General features: G+C 44.5%; 1 protein-coding gene across 1 annotated transcript in view; it reads left to right on the top strand.

The window, feature by feature from the left end:
- The window catches only part of sspo (SCO-spondin), an 82,905-nt gene that overhangs the window by 29,598 nt on the left and 35,653 nt on the right, over positions 1-17,654 (top strand). The window contains exons 52-87 of the mRNA XM_032552126.1: positions 465-626; positions 703-882; positions 971-1,048; positions 1,138-1,293; positions 1,884-2,042; positions 2,127-2,291; positions 2,364-2,555; positions 2,703-2,825; positions 3,138-3,267; positions 3,383-3,508; positions 4,711-4,802; positions 4,925-5,128; positions 6,663-6,833; positions 6,936-7,191; positions 7,843-7,889; positions 8,004-8,174; positions 8,267-8,401; positions 8,656-8,792; positions 9,945-10,039; positions 10,118-10,167; positions 10,256-10,426; positions 10,585-10,755; positions 11,340-11,419; positions 11,634-11,803; positions 11,902-11,948; positions 12,572-12,772; positions 13,688-13,858; positions 13,993-14,193; positions 14,289-14,388; positions 14,481-14,701; positions 14,840-14,992; positions 16,091-16,257; positions 16,342-16,487; positions 16,572-16,792; positions 16,876-16,911; positions 17,457-17,621. Coding sequence (XP_032408017.1) covers positions 465-626; positions 703-882; positions 971-1,048; positions 1,138-1,293; positions 1,884-2,042; positions 2,127-2,291; positions 2,364-2,555; positions 2,703-2,825; positions 3,138-3,267; positions 3,383-3,508; positions 4,711-4,802; positions 4,925-5,128; positions 6,663-6,833; positions 6,936-7,191; positions 7,843-7,889; positions 8,004-8,174; positions 8,267-8,401; positions 8,656-8,792; positions 9,945-10,039; positions 10,118-10,167; positions 10,256-10,426; positions 10,585-10,755; positions 11,340-11,419; positions 11,634-11,803; positions 11,902-11,948; positions 12,572-12,772; positions 13,688-13,858; positions 13,993-14,193; positions 14,289-14,388; positions 14,481-14,701; positions 14,840-14,992; positions 16,091-16,257; positions 16,342-16,487; positions 16,572-16,792; positions 16,876-16,911; positions 17,457-17,621 — 5,250 coding nt within the window. The remainder of the gene's footprint in view (positions 1-464; positions 627-702; positions 883-970; positions 1,049-1,137; positions 1,294-1,883; positions 2,043-2,126; positions 2,292-2,363; positions 2,556-2,702; positions 2,826-3,137; positions 3,268-3,382; positions 3,509-4,710; positions 4,803-4,924; positions 5,129-6,662; positions 6,834-6,935; positions 7,192-7,842; positions 7,890-8,003; positions 8,175-8,266; positions 8,402-8,655; positions 8,793-9,944; positions 10,040-10,117; positions 10,168-10,255; positions 10,427-10,584; positions 10,756-11,339; positions 11,420-11,633; positions 11,804-11,901; positions 11,949-12,571; positions 12,773-13,687; positions 13,859-13,992; positions 14,194-14,288; positions 14,389-14,480; positions 14,702-14,839; positions 14,993-16,090; positions 16,258-16,341; positions 16,488-16,571; positions 16,793-16,875; positions 16,912-17,456; positions 17,622-17,654) is intronic.

The raw sequence follows: 17,654 nt of genomic DNA, 5'->3' as shown, positions 1-17,654 counted from the left end.
TTTAACAAGCATACACCTCTGTGAAAGCATGATGAACAAAATATTTAAAGAGAAAAAGTATTAAAAAAAAACATTTGAACCTTAAGATATTTTGTCACATTTAAGCCACAATGTTCAGTGGTTTTACTGAGATTTTATCAGACCAACACAAACTAGCCCATAAGTATGAAGCGGAAATGATACATCACTTTTTAATATATTTTTTAAAACAATAATCTGAAAAGGGTGATGTCCATTTCTATTCAACTCTCCTGAGATAATACCTTGCTTTGCAAACAGGAAGAGGATTCATAAATACAATTGGAATGTATTTAGTATTGTTGGAGTAAAGGGGATGAATACAAATATGAAAAGTTTCTATTAATATGTGTAATTTATACAGCTTAGTAAAGGGGTCTAAGTGTAAAACTGCTTTAGACGTTCCTTATAGATTCATTAAAACAATGTCTCCCTGACATGTGCAGATGAGTATGTGACCACATCGCCCTCTGCGGTTGGCACAGTGACAGTGCAGCGCTGCAAGCCAGGCCAGTTTCTATGCCACCGCAGTGAGGAGTGCATCCCTGTGTCTTTGCTTTGTGACGGTCAGCCAAACTGTAAGGACTACTCTGATGAGACAAACTGTGGTGAGAGTTACGCAAAATTTAGCATTTAACAACAGATCGGTTCTTTGTCTTAAAATTTTCCCTTTGTCCTCTCCAGGAACTGCTCCCACCAGAGGCTTTCCAGGCCTCCGCAATCAGACCACCTACACTGGAAGACCTGGTATCCATGGTGACAACACAACAGGCGGCCCTGGGCTACACACTACCAAGTCTGAAGAAGGCCTTCCTGGTGTGGCATCACCTGCAGTCACTCCCAGATCTCAGCCACCGAGTTCAGGTTACTGTGATTGTCTGATTCTCTTGTGTCGGCTGAATTACTTGTGTGTACGTTTGTTTCTAAACAATCAAGACCATCTTATTACCAGGAGTCACAACAGGCCAACCTGGACTCCATCTTACTTCCTCAGTGCAGCCTGGCAGACCCGGTCTTCAAACCACAGAAGGTGGGACATGATTTTCCCATGTGATGTCTCTGGAATCATCTCTTTGCAGCACAGTTGGAGTATAACCAGCAGGTTCTGTTGATTCACAGCGCCATCAGTCATCACAAGCACACCAGATACCGGTTTGCCCAGAGTGCTTTGCATGGAGGGCCAGTTCACATGCTGGTCATTTGGCTGTGTGGACTCTGCACGAGTGTGTGACGGAAGGAAGGATTGCTTAGATGGTTCAGATGAAGAACGTTGTGGTATGAAAGATTGCTCGATATTTTTTTATCCGCCAAAACCAGGGGTCTTCATGCCCAGGCCTCGAGGGCCGGTGTCCTGCAACTTTGACAAGTCTCTGCTTCAACACACCAGAGTGAGATATTGAGGCCATTAGAAGGATTCTGGAGAACCTATCTGCATACTGAGGGGGTAATTCAGCCATTTGGTTCATGTGTGTTGGACGTTAGCCTGGTGAAAACCAGCCGCTTGTTCTATACTCTGCTTCAAACATCCATCCGTCCGTCCATTCATTTATTCATCCATCCATTATCATACACGCTTATTCCTAGTGGAGTCATGAGTGGTGCTAGTGCCTCTTTCCAGTGTCCAGTGGTCAACGGGCGAGAGGCGGGGTCACCATGGACATGTCGCCAGTTTCTGTTTTAAACAAAGTATAGAAATTGAAAGCGTGGCTAACACAGACTGAATGGTTTGATTCCAGGCTGGTTGGACCAGGGAGACATCTAAAAGTTGCAGGACACCGGCCCTTTAGGCCTTGTTTTGAGTAAACCCTGCTCCAAAGTTTTCAGTACATGTTGAATGCCAGTCGTCCCTCACCATGCCCCTTCAGGCACAACCACCAGCCCAGCAGTAACTCCATGGCGCCCCCTGGTGCCCAGACCCTGCTCTCCAAAGCAGTTCTCTTGTGACACCGGCGAGTGTGTTCACAAGGATCGCAGGTGTGACCTGCAGAGGGACTGTATCGATGGATCGGATGAAAAAGACTGTGGTAGGTGTTACATAGGCTCTTCCAAAGTGGTCATGTGATCAAAGGGCTTGTGTATTTCTTATCTGTTACTTTGCTCTCCTGCAGTGGACTGCATAATGTCCCCATGGACAGCCTGGAGTGGCTGCAGTGTAACGTGTGGTCTCGGCTCCTTGTTTCGGCAGAGGGACATTCTAAGAGACGCCCTGCCTGGAGGATCCTGTGGTGGAGCTCAGTTTGACAGTCGAGCCTGCTTTCCTCGAGCATGTCCAGGTCTGTATGCAGGACCTACATCCATCATCTATTAGGGGAGCTGTTTGCTTGATACTGTGTTCCTTCTCCCAGTTCATGGTCACTGGTCGGCATGGACAGAGTGGTCAGAGTGTGATGCTCTGTGTGGAGGAGGAGTTAGACAGAGGAGCAGAACCTGCTCAGCTCCTCCTCCTAAAAATGGAGGGCGGGAATGTGAGGGCATGACCCGACAGAGCCAGACCTGCAACATCCAGCCCTGCACCAACGAGACAGGCACACAGACAGGTAAGGGTCAAACGCAACCACCCGTTCTCAAAGGTGAAACTTTTCCTCCAAACTTAAGACTATTCAGATGCTTCCAACCAGATTGGTTTGATTGTTCCTTTAATTGACCAGAGTTTGTTGTAACTCCACTAACAACCTGACCAACAGGCTGCGTCAGCGGCATGGTGCTGGTGAAAGAGGAAGATTGCCATCCTGGACGGGTTGATCCCTGTCCTCCTACCTGCTCAGATCTGAGCATGACCAGCAACTGCTCTGCAACATGTATCATCGGTAAGACTCAGAAGCATGGTGTTTACATTTAATATAAGCTGCACGTGTCTTTGACGTGTAGGTAGAAAAAACATGGCTTTTACAACAAAAGCTGAGTTTTTCTTCCAGCAGTTACCATTCTCCCATTGGATTCTTTTTTTGCCAGATTTTTTCAAGGGTTAACAGGACAAAGAAGGAAAAACGTGCATCCGATCCCTCATCAACACCTTCCATCTTACGTTTTGGTGATTCCCAGGACAGGAGGGAAATGTATTCCCTCCAGGGGGTTTTGGATCAGAGCAAATTTTTGCTATAAATGGTGTCTTTCCCCAGGCTGCCGCTGTCCCTATGGGCTGTACCTTCAGGACGGCCGATGTGTGAACTCCAGCCAGTGCGTCTGTCACTGGGATGACGAAACCCTGCAGCCTGGCCAGGTGATCAGCAGAGATCAGTGCACCACGTGGTGAGAGATGCAGACACATCTTCAAATATTAACTTGAAAAATACGTGTAAAAAGAGAATTTTTTTTTTTTGTGAAAAACAATGAATGGCTTTTTGGAATGCTTATTTGACCCCAGCATGTGCCGAGAAGGGCAGGTCACCTGTGACACTTCTAGATGTCTGGAGACCTGTCAGTGGTCCGCCTGGTCTGCATGGTCTCCATGTGATGTGACGTGTGGTGTGGGGTTGCAGCAACGCTACAGGTGAGCATGTTTGTTTCTGTGTAGTTCAGGGTATAAGGCAACGATAGGCCCTTAGAGTATCAAGCATTTCACTGTCGTGACTCATTTTAAGAAAATTGTTCTTTGGTTTGGTTACTCAAAGCACTCTGTTCCCATTACTTTTCATTTGCCCACCTAACGAGCAGATGCTAACAAACTGATCCCAAACTGCAGGAGATAACGATCTGGTTTTCAGCAGGTTCCCAAAGAGTTTATTTCTAACCTGAGTACAAAAACACATTGAAGCCACAATGGAGAAGTTCTCTATGTGGAAATGGTAGACTGAGCCAAATTCAATGGCTGTATGACAATCCCAAATTACCACCTCTCCACCGTCATGCTTGATATTTGGTACAAGGTGTTCGGGCTGGTTTTGTCTTTCTGTGTATCTCGGCTAAACATCTCTACATCTGTCCAACAAACATTGATGTAGAAATCTTGTGGTTTCAGATACAACTTTAACAACCCTTTCGAGCAATCCGTACTCATTCAGTCTTTTCCTGTTGTGTTAAGAACTATAATATAATAATGCTAAGTGACCCATATGAAGTCCGAAATACAGCTACTGGGTTTCAGCATTATTTTATCTAGTCCAGTGCTTCTCAATTCCAGTCCTCAGGCCCCCCTGCTCTGCATGTTTTAGCTGTACCCCTATTTCAGAACAGCTGATCCAAATGATTGCATTACCTGTTCTGCAGCCATCAAGTATTGCAGAAGCCTGTTAATCACTCATAGATTCAATCCAGGTGTGTGGCAGCAGGGAAACACCTAAAACATGCAGGGTAGGGGGGCCTGAGGAACGGAATTGAGAAGCACTGATCTAGTCTAACCTTGGGGTGAAATCGGTGAGATGTTCACTGCTTGAAAGATTTCCAGCTGTCCTTGCTGTCTTCCACCTGTGAATAATGGACTTAAAGTATTGAAGAAATGACCCCTTACCTTAACCAGACTGTTGGGCAGCAGCACTTTCCTCTCTAAAGTTAATAGCAGAAAATTTTGAAGATAAAGATGAATGAGTTCTGGGTTTGCTGTGGTGGCGCAGGGGTTAAGCACAACCTTCCCTTCTCTCATTACCCACTTTCCTGTCAATTAACTATCAACTAAAGGCCACTAGAGCCAAAAAAATCTAAAAAAAAAAAAAAAGATGAACGAGTTCTTATCAAAGCTAATTTCTCTCTTCTCAGGTCTGTGCTGACAGCAGCTGGACCAATCAGAGCACAGCCCTGTTCGGGAGACGCCTCTGAGTCCCGACGCTGTTCCATCCCATGTCTCCCTGGTATCTGAGCTCCACTGAATTGTTTTGTGGCTCTTTTTTTTTTAAACAACTTAATTGTTTGTAGTCTAACAGTTTCACCTTATGTATGAGCCATATTTCACAGTCTTCTCCATGTTGCACAGTACTACCAGGTGGCACATGGAGTAAATGGACCAGCTGGTCAGAGTGCACTAAGACATGTTTCAGTGACGTGGATGATGTGGGAATCAGACGCCGATTTCGCAGCTGCAGCCAAACACTCTCAGCTTTCAACCGCACACACACACGACCTGTGTGTGATGGAGACGATGAGGAGCATGAGCCCTGCAACACTGAGCACTGTCCAGGTGCAGAACCCTTCATCCTTTATGCACATAAACAGAATATGCCTTTTGCACCAATCAAATAATTGTACACTTTTGTCCTTAAAGAGATAGTTCATGATGTTTGAGGTCAGTTTAGAAGAATATGAGCAGTTCATGTTTCAGCTGACCTGGATGATGCTCCTATTTGGCATACAAATGTGGCCCTCCAGCAAATAGACCTCATGCAGACGGCTACTTTTGAAATTGTTTAGGTGGAATTGTTTTAAATGGTCAGTTTATATCTTGTAAAATGAAAATGCTAACTACAACACCAAGTATTTTTCTTTTATTAGCCTTGTTTTTGTGCTTTGGTTTTAATATTATAGAAGGACTTTTTACTCAAAAACAGATTCTTGGGGTGACTCAGCTGATAGATCACTCACACCATGAGCAGAGGCTTATCGCGAGCCAAAACTGCCACCAATAATCACTTTTACCAAACATCTGGTTCAAAAGATGCTGGAAAATATGGTGAAAATCCCAGCAAACGATTACTTTTTACATAACTTCTTGCACATGATTTTGTTCAAAGACGCATGGCAAAGTTCAAGACCTGAATAAGCCATTTTTATATGTTCAGAAGTTTGGTTTATAATGGCATGAACCAAACTTGCCAAATTTTGGCAAAGTTTGCCAAAGTTGACCAGAGTTTGTCAACAAACTTTGTTTGTTGACAAAGTTTTGTGTAAACAAAATGTGTTTACACAACACACATTTTGTGTTTGTTTACACAAACACAAAATGTGTGTTTTGTAAACACATATTTTGTGTGTAAAACACACAAAAAGCTGTGTTTTACGGCATCCTAACTTATAAATCTGTGTTTTATTATGACATTCTATCTAGGTGCGTTTTGAAAGTTTGATTTATTGCACTTATGTCTCATGATAGATGACGTTATCCTGTATTCAATTCCTGGTCTCGAAGCATTTGCTGCATTTCTTCCCCCTCTCTCTCCACCCTGTTAATTTACTGTTCAATAAATGCCAAAAAAAGAAATAGAACAGACTAAGGAACATCGATTCATTCAGCTCAGTTAAATAAAGCAAAGCTTTTTGAAGAACGTTCTCATTTTGGGAACAAAACCAAAACATCTTGTACACCAATAAAACAGAAAACATTCGACCCAAAAACATTTATTAACACAAACACCGGATAACTTTTTTTCTTTTGACCTACAATATTTTTTCTATATTTTTTTCATTTAAATGTATTTTTATTTTAACAATTTATTGCGAAGCTGGTAAAAAGGATTTTTTAAAAATTTAAATAAACCACAAAAATCCTTTAGAGGTGTGAGTTGCTAACGGTAACAGTTCACTTTGGCGTTGGTCCTTCTCATTCTAGCCTAGTCTTTGCCTCCGGCACCGACTAGTCTGTATTTTTATTAAATGAAGATACAGAGAGTCTTCCAGTGCAGGTAAAATTTAAAATGCTTATAACCTTTTGAAAGGATATCACTTCAAAAATTGTGAACTACTCCTTTAACATGCTAACTTTAGCCGTGTTCTTCCAGTGCATGGAGGCTGGTCGCTCTGGTCCCACTGGTCTCCGTGTTCGTCTGATTGTGACTCTGGCGTCCAGACGAGGGAAAGGCTCTGCAGTTCACCGTCGCCACAGCACGGGGGCAGTAACTGCTCTGGGCCTCACATACAAACAAAAGACTGTAACTCCCATCCCTGTTCAGGTACTCTGCCTACACATGCAGAAAACATTGTCCTCACACTCTTTGGTTTGTTTTCTGTGTCAGCAGACTCGCTGTACTGAGTGTGTGTTTGTTTCCCTTTAGGTGTGTGTCCAGAGGGCATGACGTACATGACAGAAGCGGAGTGTGAGGCTCAGGGCGGGGCATGTCCAAGGGTGTGCATGGACATGACCTCAGCAGAAGTTCAGTGCGCCACCTCCTGTTTCCACGGCTGCTACTGCGCCCCGGGGTTCTACCTGTTCAACAGCAGCTGTGTTCCTCTGGCGCAGTGCCCCTGTTACCACCAGGGGGAGATGCACCCAGCGGGAGCCACCCTGCCTGCTGATGCCTGTAACAACTGGTACCCCTCTTTAGCAATTCTTTCACTTCAGACCACAAGTCCTGTTTCTGTTTTAACGCTTTTCATTAAAGCTGAAGTGTGTAACTTTTATTTAAAAAAATGTTTTTTATTTATTTGTTAAAACTGTCACCATGTCATGACAGTTTGTTATGAGACAGATAAGCTATGAAAAAAATCGATCTCCTCCCATATCCCTGAGCTGCTGTTGCTGGAAGACGAAAGGAACTGCTCCCAACCTTAAACAACCAATCAGAGCTAGGGGAAAGGTCTTAGCGCTGTCAGTCACCCTCATGTACTCGATGCTAAATGGTAACAGCTTTACTGTTACAGGAAAACGGTAAAGCTGTCATCGGTGGCCATGCTAACTAGCCTTAACATTTACAATAGGCTCTGCTAACTGTAGCACAGCAGAGAGTGGGATGAGCAGCGCCACATGGAGGATGATTGACAGCGATAAGACCCGCCTCCTAGCTTTGATTTGTTGTTTCTAGTTAGTACTGGGAGAAAATGGAGGAGCTACATTTTTTTTCACAGGTTGGTTCATACCGTACTGTCACGAGTCACATAATGAGAGTTTCAACAAATATGTGAAAGAAATATTTTTATAAAGGTTACATACTGCAGCTTTAACTCCTTTTGTCTTGTAAACAGCACCTGCACAGATGGAGAAATGGAGTGTGGGACAACTCCATGCCCAGGTGAGTACTGTGTGATGGACTGGTATTTTCCTGTTCTCTTTGGGGTTTGTTTTTTTTGTTTTGTTCTGCTTATTAATATATATATTTTTTTGGTTTTGTTATTTTGTGTCAAAGTGGACTGTGGTTGGAGCAGCTGGACGCAGTGGAGCGCATGCACTCGGACGTGCGATGTGGGTATCAGACGGCGGTACCGCTCAGGAACCGATCCTCCTCCAGCCTTTGGAGGTCGTCCCTGCAAAGGAGAGCGAGTCGGAGTCGATACCTGCAGCGTCGAGCCCTGCCTGGGTGAGAACAGTCAGATCACTGATGGTGTCAAAGCGATGTGGAATGGATGCGTGGGAAAGGTGATGGATACAGGTGTCACGATGTGTTTGAAGGTATCAGAGAACCGTGGAGCTCGTGGTCGGAGTGCTCTGTGACGTGCGGAGGAGGTTACCGGACCCGGACCCGCGGGCCAATCAGGACCCACGGCACAGCCCAGCAGTTCAGCGCCTGTAACCTGCAGTCGTGTGGTAATACTGATCTGATCAGTTATTGTTCCTTCAATAAGTGGGCTCTCCTCATACATATGTAGCTGCAGTTACTACTTAAAAATTTTATTTTTGCACCAGAAAGAAATGAGGAACCAATTTGATTCGCTACTAATCCTTACACTTTAACTAATACATTTAGTTAAATTGGATCTAAAACAATACATAAAACAATACATATTAGTAATCTATTGTGAGTTGTATTTCTTGTTTTTATTTGACTCTTATGCTGTCAGGTGGGGGCAGGACTTGTCCTGCAGGCCAGCAGTGGACACAGTGTGTGGTGGGACCTGTGACCTGTACTGACCTCACTCTGAACCTGAGCAGGAACTGCACTCCAGGCTGCCAGTGTCCACATGGGGCTGTCCTGCAGGTCGGTAATAGAGCTCATGTCAAACCAACAACAGTTGACCAAAGTGCTCTACAACTCATCATGAGACAATCGAATGAAGTCGCATAAAGAAGCAGCATCAATTCAGACAGGTTTAGGATCATGAATAAAAATATTTCAGTGATGTAGACGCAAGAGGAATTTGTCACAAAGTTTTGGAGCAGCAACTGCAAAAGCCCAGTGTCCTCCATTTTTCAACATTAGTCTGGAAATATTAAAACCATATTGTTCAGCAGATCATTCAGGTAATGGGGTATCAGTTCATTTTAAGATATAAAAATAAGCAGGAAAGAAGTTGTCTCAGAATTAATCCTAAAACAAAAGCAGCTGCTGCTGCTTTGGGACAGGAGTGATGTGGTCTTGCTGGACAAGCTGCAGGCTGATGACCTGTGCTAATCCAGTGTAATGAAGGCCTATCTGACCTTGTCAAGGTCACCAAAATTCAGGGACTGCTTCACCCTTGCAATCATTTTTAACTGGAAAAAGTCAGCTCCCATTACAGCATCCGTCTGCTGAAGTTCAAAGAGTTATTCAGAATAATCCTCAGATTTATGGTCAAGGTCAAGGTCTTAAAGAATCAAAATCCAGCTGGTCAAAAAGTTCAGAAATGTAAGTTGGTGTTTTTTCTTTATTTCTTTTTTTAAATTTTGTGCCATCCATGCCAAACACTGAAACGAGTTCTGACTAAATGCTTTATTGGTGTGTGACTTCTGTGTGTATGCTATGCTTCCTAGAACTCAAAGGGAGCATGCAGAGGTTAGAGAGCACTTGAACATAAAGATAAACTACAAAAAGAAGTCTCTCCATTTTGTCTCTGCCGTAGGTTTGGGGAAGTTGGCTAAATGTCTGCAGTCACTTTTTCTGGTTTACTTCTTTTCCTCAAGTCAGCTAAAGAACTAGGAAATAAAAAAAACAGGTCTAAAATGAGATAAAACTGTTGGGTGAAGGTTATGCTTTGTAGCAACAAACTCCACCACAGCATCATTAAAACGTTGAGCCAGGAAAGGAAGGGACACAGAGTCAAGGTGATCAAACACCGCCGAGTTAGAAGTGAATGGCTGCTGGAAGCAGACATCCATTTATACATGCACTTTCGATGTTACTCTGAAAGCTATGAAGCTTTTCTATTTTCAGGACGGTAAGTGTGTGCTTCAGTCAGACTGTCCCTGTGATGCCGATAGAGAGCCATACAAACCTGGAGACACTGTGCCCAACAAATGCAAGAACTGGTAGGAAAATACAGCACAAGCTAACTCTAAGTGCGTTAAGGGAGAGTAAAAGTGACAGACATGTTTCTAACATTCCAGTACCTGTGAAAGAGGAAGACTCGTAAACTGCTCTCGGGTCAGCTGCAATGGTAAGACACAAAACTTGGAGGTGGAAAAATCTCTAATATGTAGAACCTTCTAATGTTTACACGCCATCGTTGTGTGACGCGTGTCCAGTGGACGGCCAGTGGTCATCATGGACTCCCTGGAGTCGGTGCTCAGTGTCGTGTGGAGCGGGTCTCCAGTCTCGGTACCGGTTCTGCTCCAGTCCACAACGGTCAGGCAGTGGACTCCCGTGTCTTGGTCCTCACCGCGAGGATCAAGTCTGCATCGTCCCCCCGTGTGACCGTGAGCAAACCACGTGTTGAGTTTTGGTTCATGAACGTTACCAACAGCATACAATGTTCTGTTGCACTGAATGAACCAGTTTAATGCATTTACAGTTGCAGTAAACCAAACGTGCTCCTTTTAGTAATTTTTTTGTTGTTGTAATGGCTCATCTGTAGTTGACGGGGCTTGGAGTCGGTGGAGTGACTGGACGGACTGTTCCAAGTCGTGCGGTGGAGGCATCCAGAGCCGGAGGAGACTCTGTGACTCCCCCAGTCCTGAGGGGGCTGGGAACTACTGCGAGGGGCTAGGAACAGAAGTCAGAGCCTGTAACACCGACCACTGTCCAGGTAGTCTGGAGGACCTCGGCTCGTGACGTAAATTTCATTTGTCAAGTCAACGTCAAGTTTATTCATACAGCACTTTTAGAAACAGCTTAGAACTGCTCCAAAGTGCCGTACCTAATACAATAAAACAATAGGATCAATTAACGAAGAGAAAATAAAACTGAAAAGTCACAACAGAGAAGTTACAGTATCGCGCCTCAATTACATACCAGCAAATAAAAATATGTTTTAAGAAGCAATTTAAAATGATCCAGACTGTGGGCAGATCTAATCTGGAAAGGAAACTTATTCCAGAGAGCAGCAGCAGCACAAAGAAAGCCTGGTCTCCTCCGAGGGAGATTCAGTAGCAACTTATTATTTGATCTCAAAGTTCTGGATACAGATTGAAGTTTGAAAAGATCCTAAAGATGAAAAGAGGCCAGCCCATTTAGAATAATAAGTTTTTAAAAGAATCTTCAAATCTATCCGATATGAAACAGTCAGCCAGGGTAAATGTTCACACTTCCAGACGCCTGTGATTCATTTGTCTCCAGTGTGTAACATACTGTAAAGAATTTCCTCCCAGTTTTTCCATCTGTTTGCTCTAGTGCTGCCTTGCTCCAAGGTCCCAGGAACGGTTTTCAGCAGCTGTGGGCCGTCCTGCCCTCGATCCTGTGACGACCTGTCAGTAAGTGTAGCCCCGCAGACTGCTCATCTTTAACATGTTTTCTTCTGTGTTTGAATAAAAAGCCATGTCACACTTCCAACATTTTCATTGAACATTAAAGTTGGGTGGGTGTGACGTGACAAAATGCGAAAAAGTTTAAAGTGTAGTTTTAAAAGCACTGTAGTCTGTACTTTCATCCTGTTGACATAAACCGATATTCTGACTCATCTCCCAGCACTGTGAGTGGCACTGTGAGCCGGGGTGCTACTGCACCGAGGGGAAGGTCCTCTCAGCCAATGGGACGGTCTGCGTAGCGAGGAACAGCTGTCCCTGCTTGGACATAAACACTGGGCGTCGTGTGGAGCCAGAAGAGTCCACTGAGGCCACTGATGGCTGCAACAACTGGTCAGAACGATGGAGACTGAAGGAACACATTGAGTTTCTGATGCTTTGTTGATCATAAATCTGCAGAGAAGCGTCAGCTCTGTTTCTCTGTGTTGCAGCACATGTCAGGGTGGCAAGTTCAACTGCACCAGAGAGCTGTGTCCAGGTGGGTAAGGTCACCTTAAAGGTCTGCGCGAGTCAGTCAGTCAGTCAGTCAGGTTTATTTTTATAGCACATTTCAGAAACAAGTCAGTTCAATGTGCTTTACACCATAAAAACACAATAAAACTACAATTGAAACATTGCCGTCAATAAATGTTGGTGAGTGTTTCATTTATTGTGGCTCAAAGGCAACTCTAAACAGGTGGGTTTTAGTCTAGATTTAAAGGAACTCAGTGTTTTGGTTGTTTTGCGATTTTCCAGAGGTTTGTTCCAGATTTGTGTTGCATAGTAGATGAATGCTGGTTTTAGTCAGAACACCAGCAGCAGCATTTTGGATCAACTGCAGCAAGAGGACTAAAGATAAACCTATAGATGAGTTTCTCTACATCTTGCTGAGTCATTAGTTCTTTAATCCTGGAAATGTTCTTCAGGTGATAGAAGGCTGACTTTCTTTATGTGTCTCTTAAGGTTCAGGTCAGAGTTCATTACTACACCCAGATTTCGGGCCTCTTCACTAGTTTCCAGCTGTAATAAATGAAGCTGTGTACTGACTCTCGATCGTTCCTCATGTCATGAATTTTCACTTCTAAACTAGCTGGAACTAATTGGTATGTCTCTGTTTCCTAGTGTCGGGCAGGTGGTGTGAGTGGTCAGAGTGGACTCCCTGCTCCAGAACCTGTGGGGCGGAGTCGGTGTCCCGTTACAGGAGCTGCAGCTGTCCTGAGCCTAAAGCTGGGGGAGACCCCTGTCCTGGACAACAGGAAACGCACAACAGGATCGGAGCGCAAATACAGAGACGGCCCTGCCCTGTCGTCACGTTCTGCCCAAGTAAGATCCTGACAAAAACAGAGTGGAGACGGACATTTTAAGAAACTGTTCATATGAAAATAGTTTGGGTAAAAAAGTTAGCTGTTTGATCACGTGACCCAGTAGAAACGGTCTGCCACTGTTGAGAGGATAAAACAAGAAGGTTAAAACTGTGACTTTAAAAAATATGTATTTTTATATTATAATGTTTGACATATTCAGGGTTTTTTCTCACGGAGTCCCCATGGGGACATGGGAATTTTTCTTTTTTCTCTTGCATTACCTCACAAAACATTTGCGTTCCCTTGCAAAACTTTTGCGCTACCTCGCAATAAGCAAATATTTCTTACTGCAATCTTAGAGATTGAACTGCATATGAAAACGGCCCTTCATTAATCATTCAGATTACCATCACAGAAAAGACACAGTCAAAACTGTCAGATATGACTTTAGTACCCCATGAAAATAACTCAGAAATAGTCCAAATAATTTGGATGTATTTTCTCTTTCTTCTTGCGAAAAATTTGTTTACATCTTAGAAATGATGGAAGGAGAAAGAAAGTCCATGTTTGACTTGTTTTGCTTTTGCATTTTGCACAGAGGTTTGTGGTACATTTCTGTTCTCAAGAAAAACATATAAAACTTCAGATATCTCACAAACCAGATATTTACATACATGGAAAAGCTTTTATTATAGCAGAAAGTATGATTCCCATTGTAAGAAAGACTTTCAGTAAAAACCCAAAAACCTTTGGGTTTTCCAATTTTACTCCGGGTTAGCTGGGCTGCTTTGCTAACACTTACTTTTGATTCCACTGTGTATTCTTTCACTTTTAGTCCTCTCTGACAGATATGCTGATAGGATCATTCATGTCAGTTATTTATTCACTCAGATGCCTGTTTTACAGTTTTGTTTTGTGTGTGTTCCACTGATAGTTCACGGTTCCTGGAGTTCCTGGTCTGCCTGGTCAGAATGTGATGAGTGCACTGGCTCGTCCATTCGTACCAGACAGTGTAACAGTCCCCCTGCCAGGTTTGGTGGCCTCCCCTGTCTGGGCGAGAGCCGGCAGAGCCGCAGATGTCACGACAACGCCACTGTCTGCTCAGGTCAGCCCACTGAGAGGTGTCATTCTGACTGTAACTGTGTTTAAACACAGAGATGCTCACCAAGTCTGAGAAGCTGCCTCTTCACACGCCGTAGAGCGTCTTTGTTAAAAGTGAGATTCATTTGTGTTTCTCAGACTGTGGTGGTGGTCAGGAGGAATGGCCGTGTGGGAAGCCTTGCGCTCGCTCCTGTTCAGATCTCCACGATGACACGGACTGCTTGGACTCCCCCCGGTGCATGCGGACCTGCGGTTGTCCAGGCGACATGCTGCTGCAGGACGAAGTGTGCGTGGCCAGACAGGAGTGCCGCTGCAAATACCACAATGGCTCAGCTGCCGGTTCGACACGTCTTCCATTTACTAGCTTGAAAGAATCAAAAACGGAGATCTGTTGTTCATGTCAGAAACATAAAACTGTGTATTTCTCTGCCAAGATGGTTTGGGTTTCAGGAATGCGTCATGGGTGTGGCCTGGTGGATATGACTGGCAGTTTGCAAATCCAGGGGATATCATCATCAGTGACTGTAAAAACTGGTAAACCTGTCTCTCCAACGATGACAATCTGTTCAGAACTTTGAACAGTTCAGTATCGAGTCCTCATCTTTTTATGCTTCTTTAATCCTCAGCTCGTGTGAGGGTGGCGTTTTGCAGTGCCAGTCTGTCCCTGGTTGCCATGTGGATGGGGGCTGGGGCCAATGGGGAGCCTGGACCGAGTGCTCCCTTCCTTGTGGCGGAGGCGTGACGTTCAGGAGGCGTCTCTGCGACAACCCGGCCCCTCAGGCCGGCGGCAGAGGCTGCCTGGGTGCAGCGGAGCAGAAGAAGGACTGCAACATCCAAATGTGCACAGGTAGTCGTCTAATACAAGCTAGCATTTCAAAATTTATTCTACCTTCAGTTTAACTGCAAACTTTACAAAGAATATTTAGAGTTTTTGTCTTTTTTTTTGTTAATTCATCCTGCGAGTTGTGGTCTATTTTGTGTCCAGACTCGGTGGGCCCTTGGCTGCTCTGGTCTCAGTGGTCTTCTTGCTCGGTGAGCTGTGGCGGAGGGCAGCAGTCCCGTTCTCGTACCTGCACCTCTCCACCTTGCCATGGCGTCAGTCGCCAAAGCAAAATGTGCAACACACAAGTCTGCCTCGGTGGGTCTGACTTTCTGAACCTTATGTGTGATTTCCAACGTGACATTCAGTCAGATTTCTATGTCTGCAGGAGTAAAGTCACGGGGAATGGCACGGATTGTTTTGTGAAGTTCCTCAAGATCCCATTTTGGGCTCTACTCTATTCCAACTCAATATAGTCTCAATAGATTATGTCACTGTGTGCTGATGATATGCAATTGTATTTTTGTTTTGGGGCTTTTGCATTTTGTATTCTGTCCACCTTGACTGGGAGACAGAAATAATTTATTTACTTCTGAAAACATTACTTGTGTTATAAGTGATACCCAGGTATCAAAGATCAGTCTGTTCAGTTAAACTTGTGAAATGTGGTGTGTTGCTTTGACAGCTTCATATTCCTGGAGCATCATTCCATAAAGCTGACCAAACCGATTCTGATCTAACTTTTTGATCCTGAAAGTGATTTTTCCTGTTTTACCTGTGAAAACCTTTAGCTCCTTGTCCCAGTGCTCCCAGTACTAACTGCAGAAACACACCACTCAGTCAGAAACAACCAATCAGAGAAAGGAGGAAGGTTTTGGTGCTCAATCAGTCTCGCGTGTGAGCTGCTCACATCGTCCCACTTGCTCTGTGCTACACTACAGCTGGCAAACCAACACAGCCCACCAGGAATGCTAAGGCTAGTTAGCAAAGCTCTGTAACTGTAAGTTGTTTTTCTGCCATTAGCACATTTAGCTTTGTGTTCACGAGGTTGATTACCAGCGCCAAGACCCTCCTCCTGGCTCTGATTGGTTGTTTTCTTTCGAACCGCTACAGTAGCACTGAGAGAAGGTGGAGGACTTGATCTTTTCACAGATTATGTCTCATAATGTCGTAGCAGCACACTGTTATGGTCAGAATGTGTCACTGTTATGGTGACAGTTTTAAAAAATATGGGAAAAACTGATTTTTGTAAAAGTTAAACACTGCAGCTTTTAAAAAAATGTATTCACTTAGATGTTTTTACACATTTTATCATGCTGTGTTCCTCCTCGTTTTTGCAGTACTTTGTCATCCTTTGAAAAATGCTGCTACACAAATAAAATGACTTGTGTGTGTTTTTTGCACGCCGTTGCGAAGATGTGGGCTGCCCCCCCGGTAAGCTGTACAGGGAGTGTGAGCGTGGAGAGGGCTGTCCCTTCAGCTGCGCTCAGGTCAGTGGCAGAGAGGGCTGCTACTCTGACAGCTGTGAGGAAGGCTGTCACTGCCCCCCGCACACCTACCAGCACCGTAGAACGTGTACACCGGTGGGTCCTGAGCAACTTCAGGCTGGGCAGTTGAGGATGGGTTGAGACGGAACAAACTGACCCCAGGTGGTTTGTGTGTTTCAGGAGTGTCCTTGTCTGGTGGATGGAGAGTTCCTGGCCCACCTGCAGAGCGTGTCTGTCACACCCGTATCATCTCTGCTCTCCAACAACGTCTCAGAAGGGATGGAGCTCATGTCTGGAGATGCACTGATGCATGACTGCAGCACCTGGTGAGTCCAACGTGTTGTTTAAATCAGTCTGTTCTGCTGAACAGCTCTACGATTTACCCTGGGATCGGGTTCTGTTTCCTGTAGCGGCTGTGAGCATGGCAGGTGGAACTGTTCCCTGGAGCTCTGCCCCATCGACGGCGGGTTGTCACCCTGGGGCCCCTGGAGCCCCTGCTCGCTTTCCTGTGGAGGTCTGGGAGTGAAGACTCGGTCCAGGACCTGCACAAAGCCGGCCCCAGCCCACGGTGGGAGAGACTGTCAGGGGCCCCGCCAGGAGACCACCTATTGCCAGGCCCCTGACTGTCCAGGTGGGGGTTAACCTGAGAGAAAGCTTGTTGATGAAATGATTTGTTCTATGGTTACAAGACTTAATTGCTTTTGCTTTTTTCAGCTCCTGTTGTTCCAACAGTGGAACCAACTATTCCAGGTAGCATCTTTGCTTTAATTTAAACATTTATCTTCTTCTTCTTCATTTTACTGTACGTGCTGGTCGATTTCTCTAGAGATGGTCTGATCTTATTTTTGTAGTTTATACTCATTCTCAAAAGGCAGTTCAAAGTTCTTCACACCACTTAGAACTTAATACAAACAAAACAACAAACCAAAAAAACAACAAAAAAGTAAAAGTATAGAACTACATATTGGTTCCCCATGTTTAATAAGAAGGAGAATAAGTAGTCCATAATTTATAAACTAGTAAAGGTTTCTCTGGATTCTTGTTCTGCTAAAATTAGTTGTTGGTTCTATAAAGTAGATGGTACTTTCTAAGTTTGATCTAGATTCCTAAACTAACAGTATCGAAGGTAATTAACTAAACAAGTTAACACAAAAATGTCGAAAGTCACAGAGAGCCACAAGTAGAAACCTTGGCAACCTGTTTATATTCGTCAGTAAAAAAAAAAGTTAATTTGGAGGATCACCTGATCTCAAGAACCAAAGTTACTTCAGCGCCTTTCTTTCCGTCTCCTTTAGAGGAGGATTCTGGCTTCTCTTCATGGTCGCTGTGGAGCTCCTGCACCAAAACCTGCACCGACGTCCAGACCCCTGCTGTAAAGTCTCGTCATCGACTGTGTGCCAAACCTCTCTGCTCTGGAAGCGCTCACCAGGAGAAGGCGTGCAACCTGCCCCAGTGTCCAGGTCTGACTGTAACAGTTCCCTCTCCGGGTCAAT

This window comes from Xiphophorus hellerii, chromosome 21, assembly GCF_003331165.1.
Source record: "Xiphophorus hellerii strain 12219 chromosome 21, Xiphophorus_hellerii-4.1, whole genome shotgun sequence".
NCBI lineage: Eukaryota > Metazoa > Chordata > Actinopteri > Cyprinodontiformes > Poeciliidae > Xiphophorus > Xiphophorus hellerii.
Note: the sequence above shows the minus strand (reverse complement) of the source record. Positions and strands in the feature narration are given on the sequence as shown.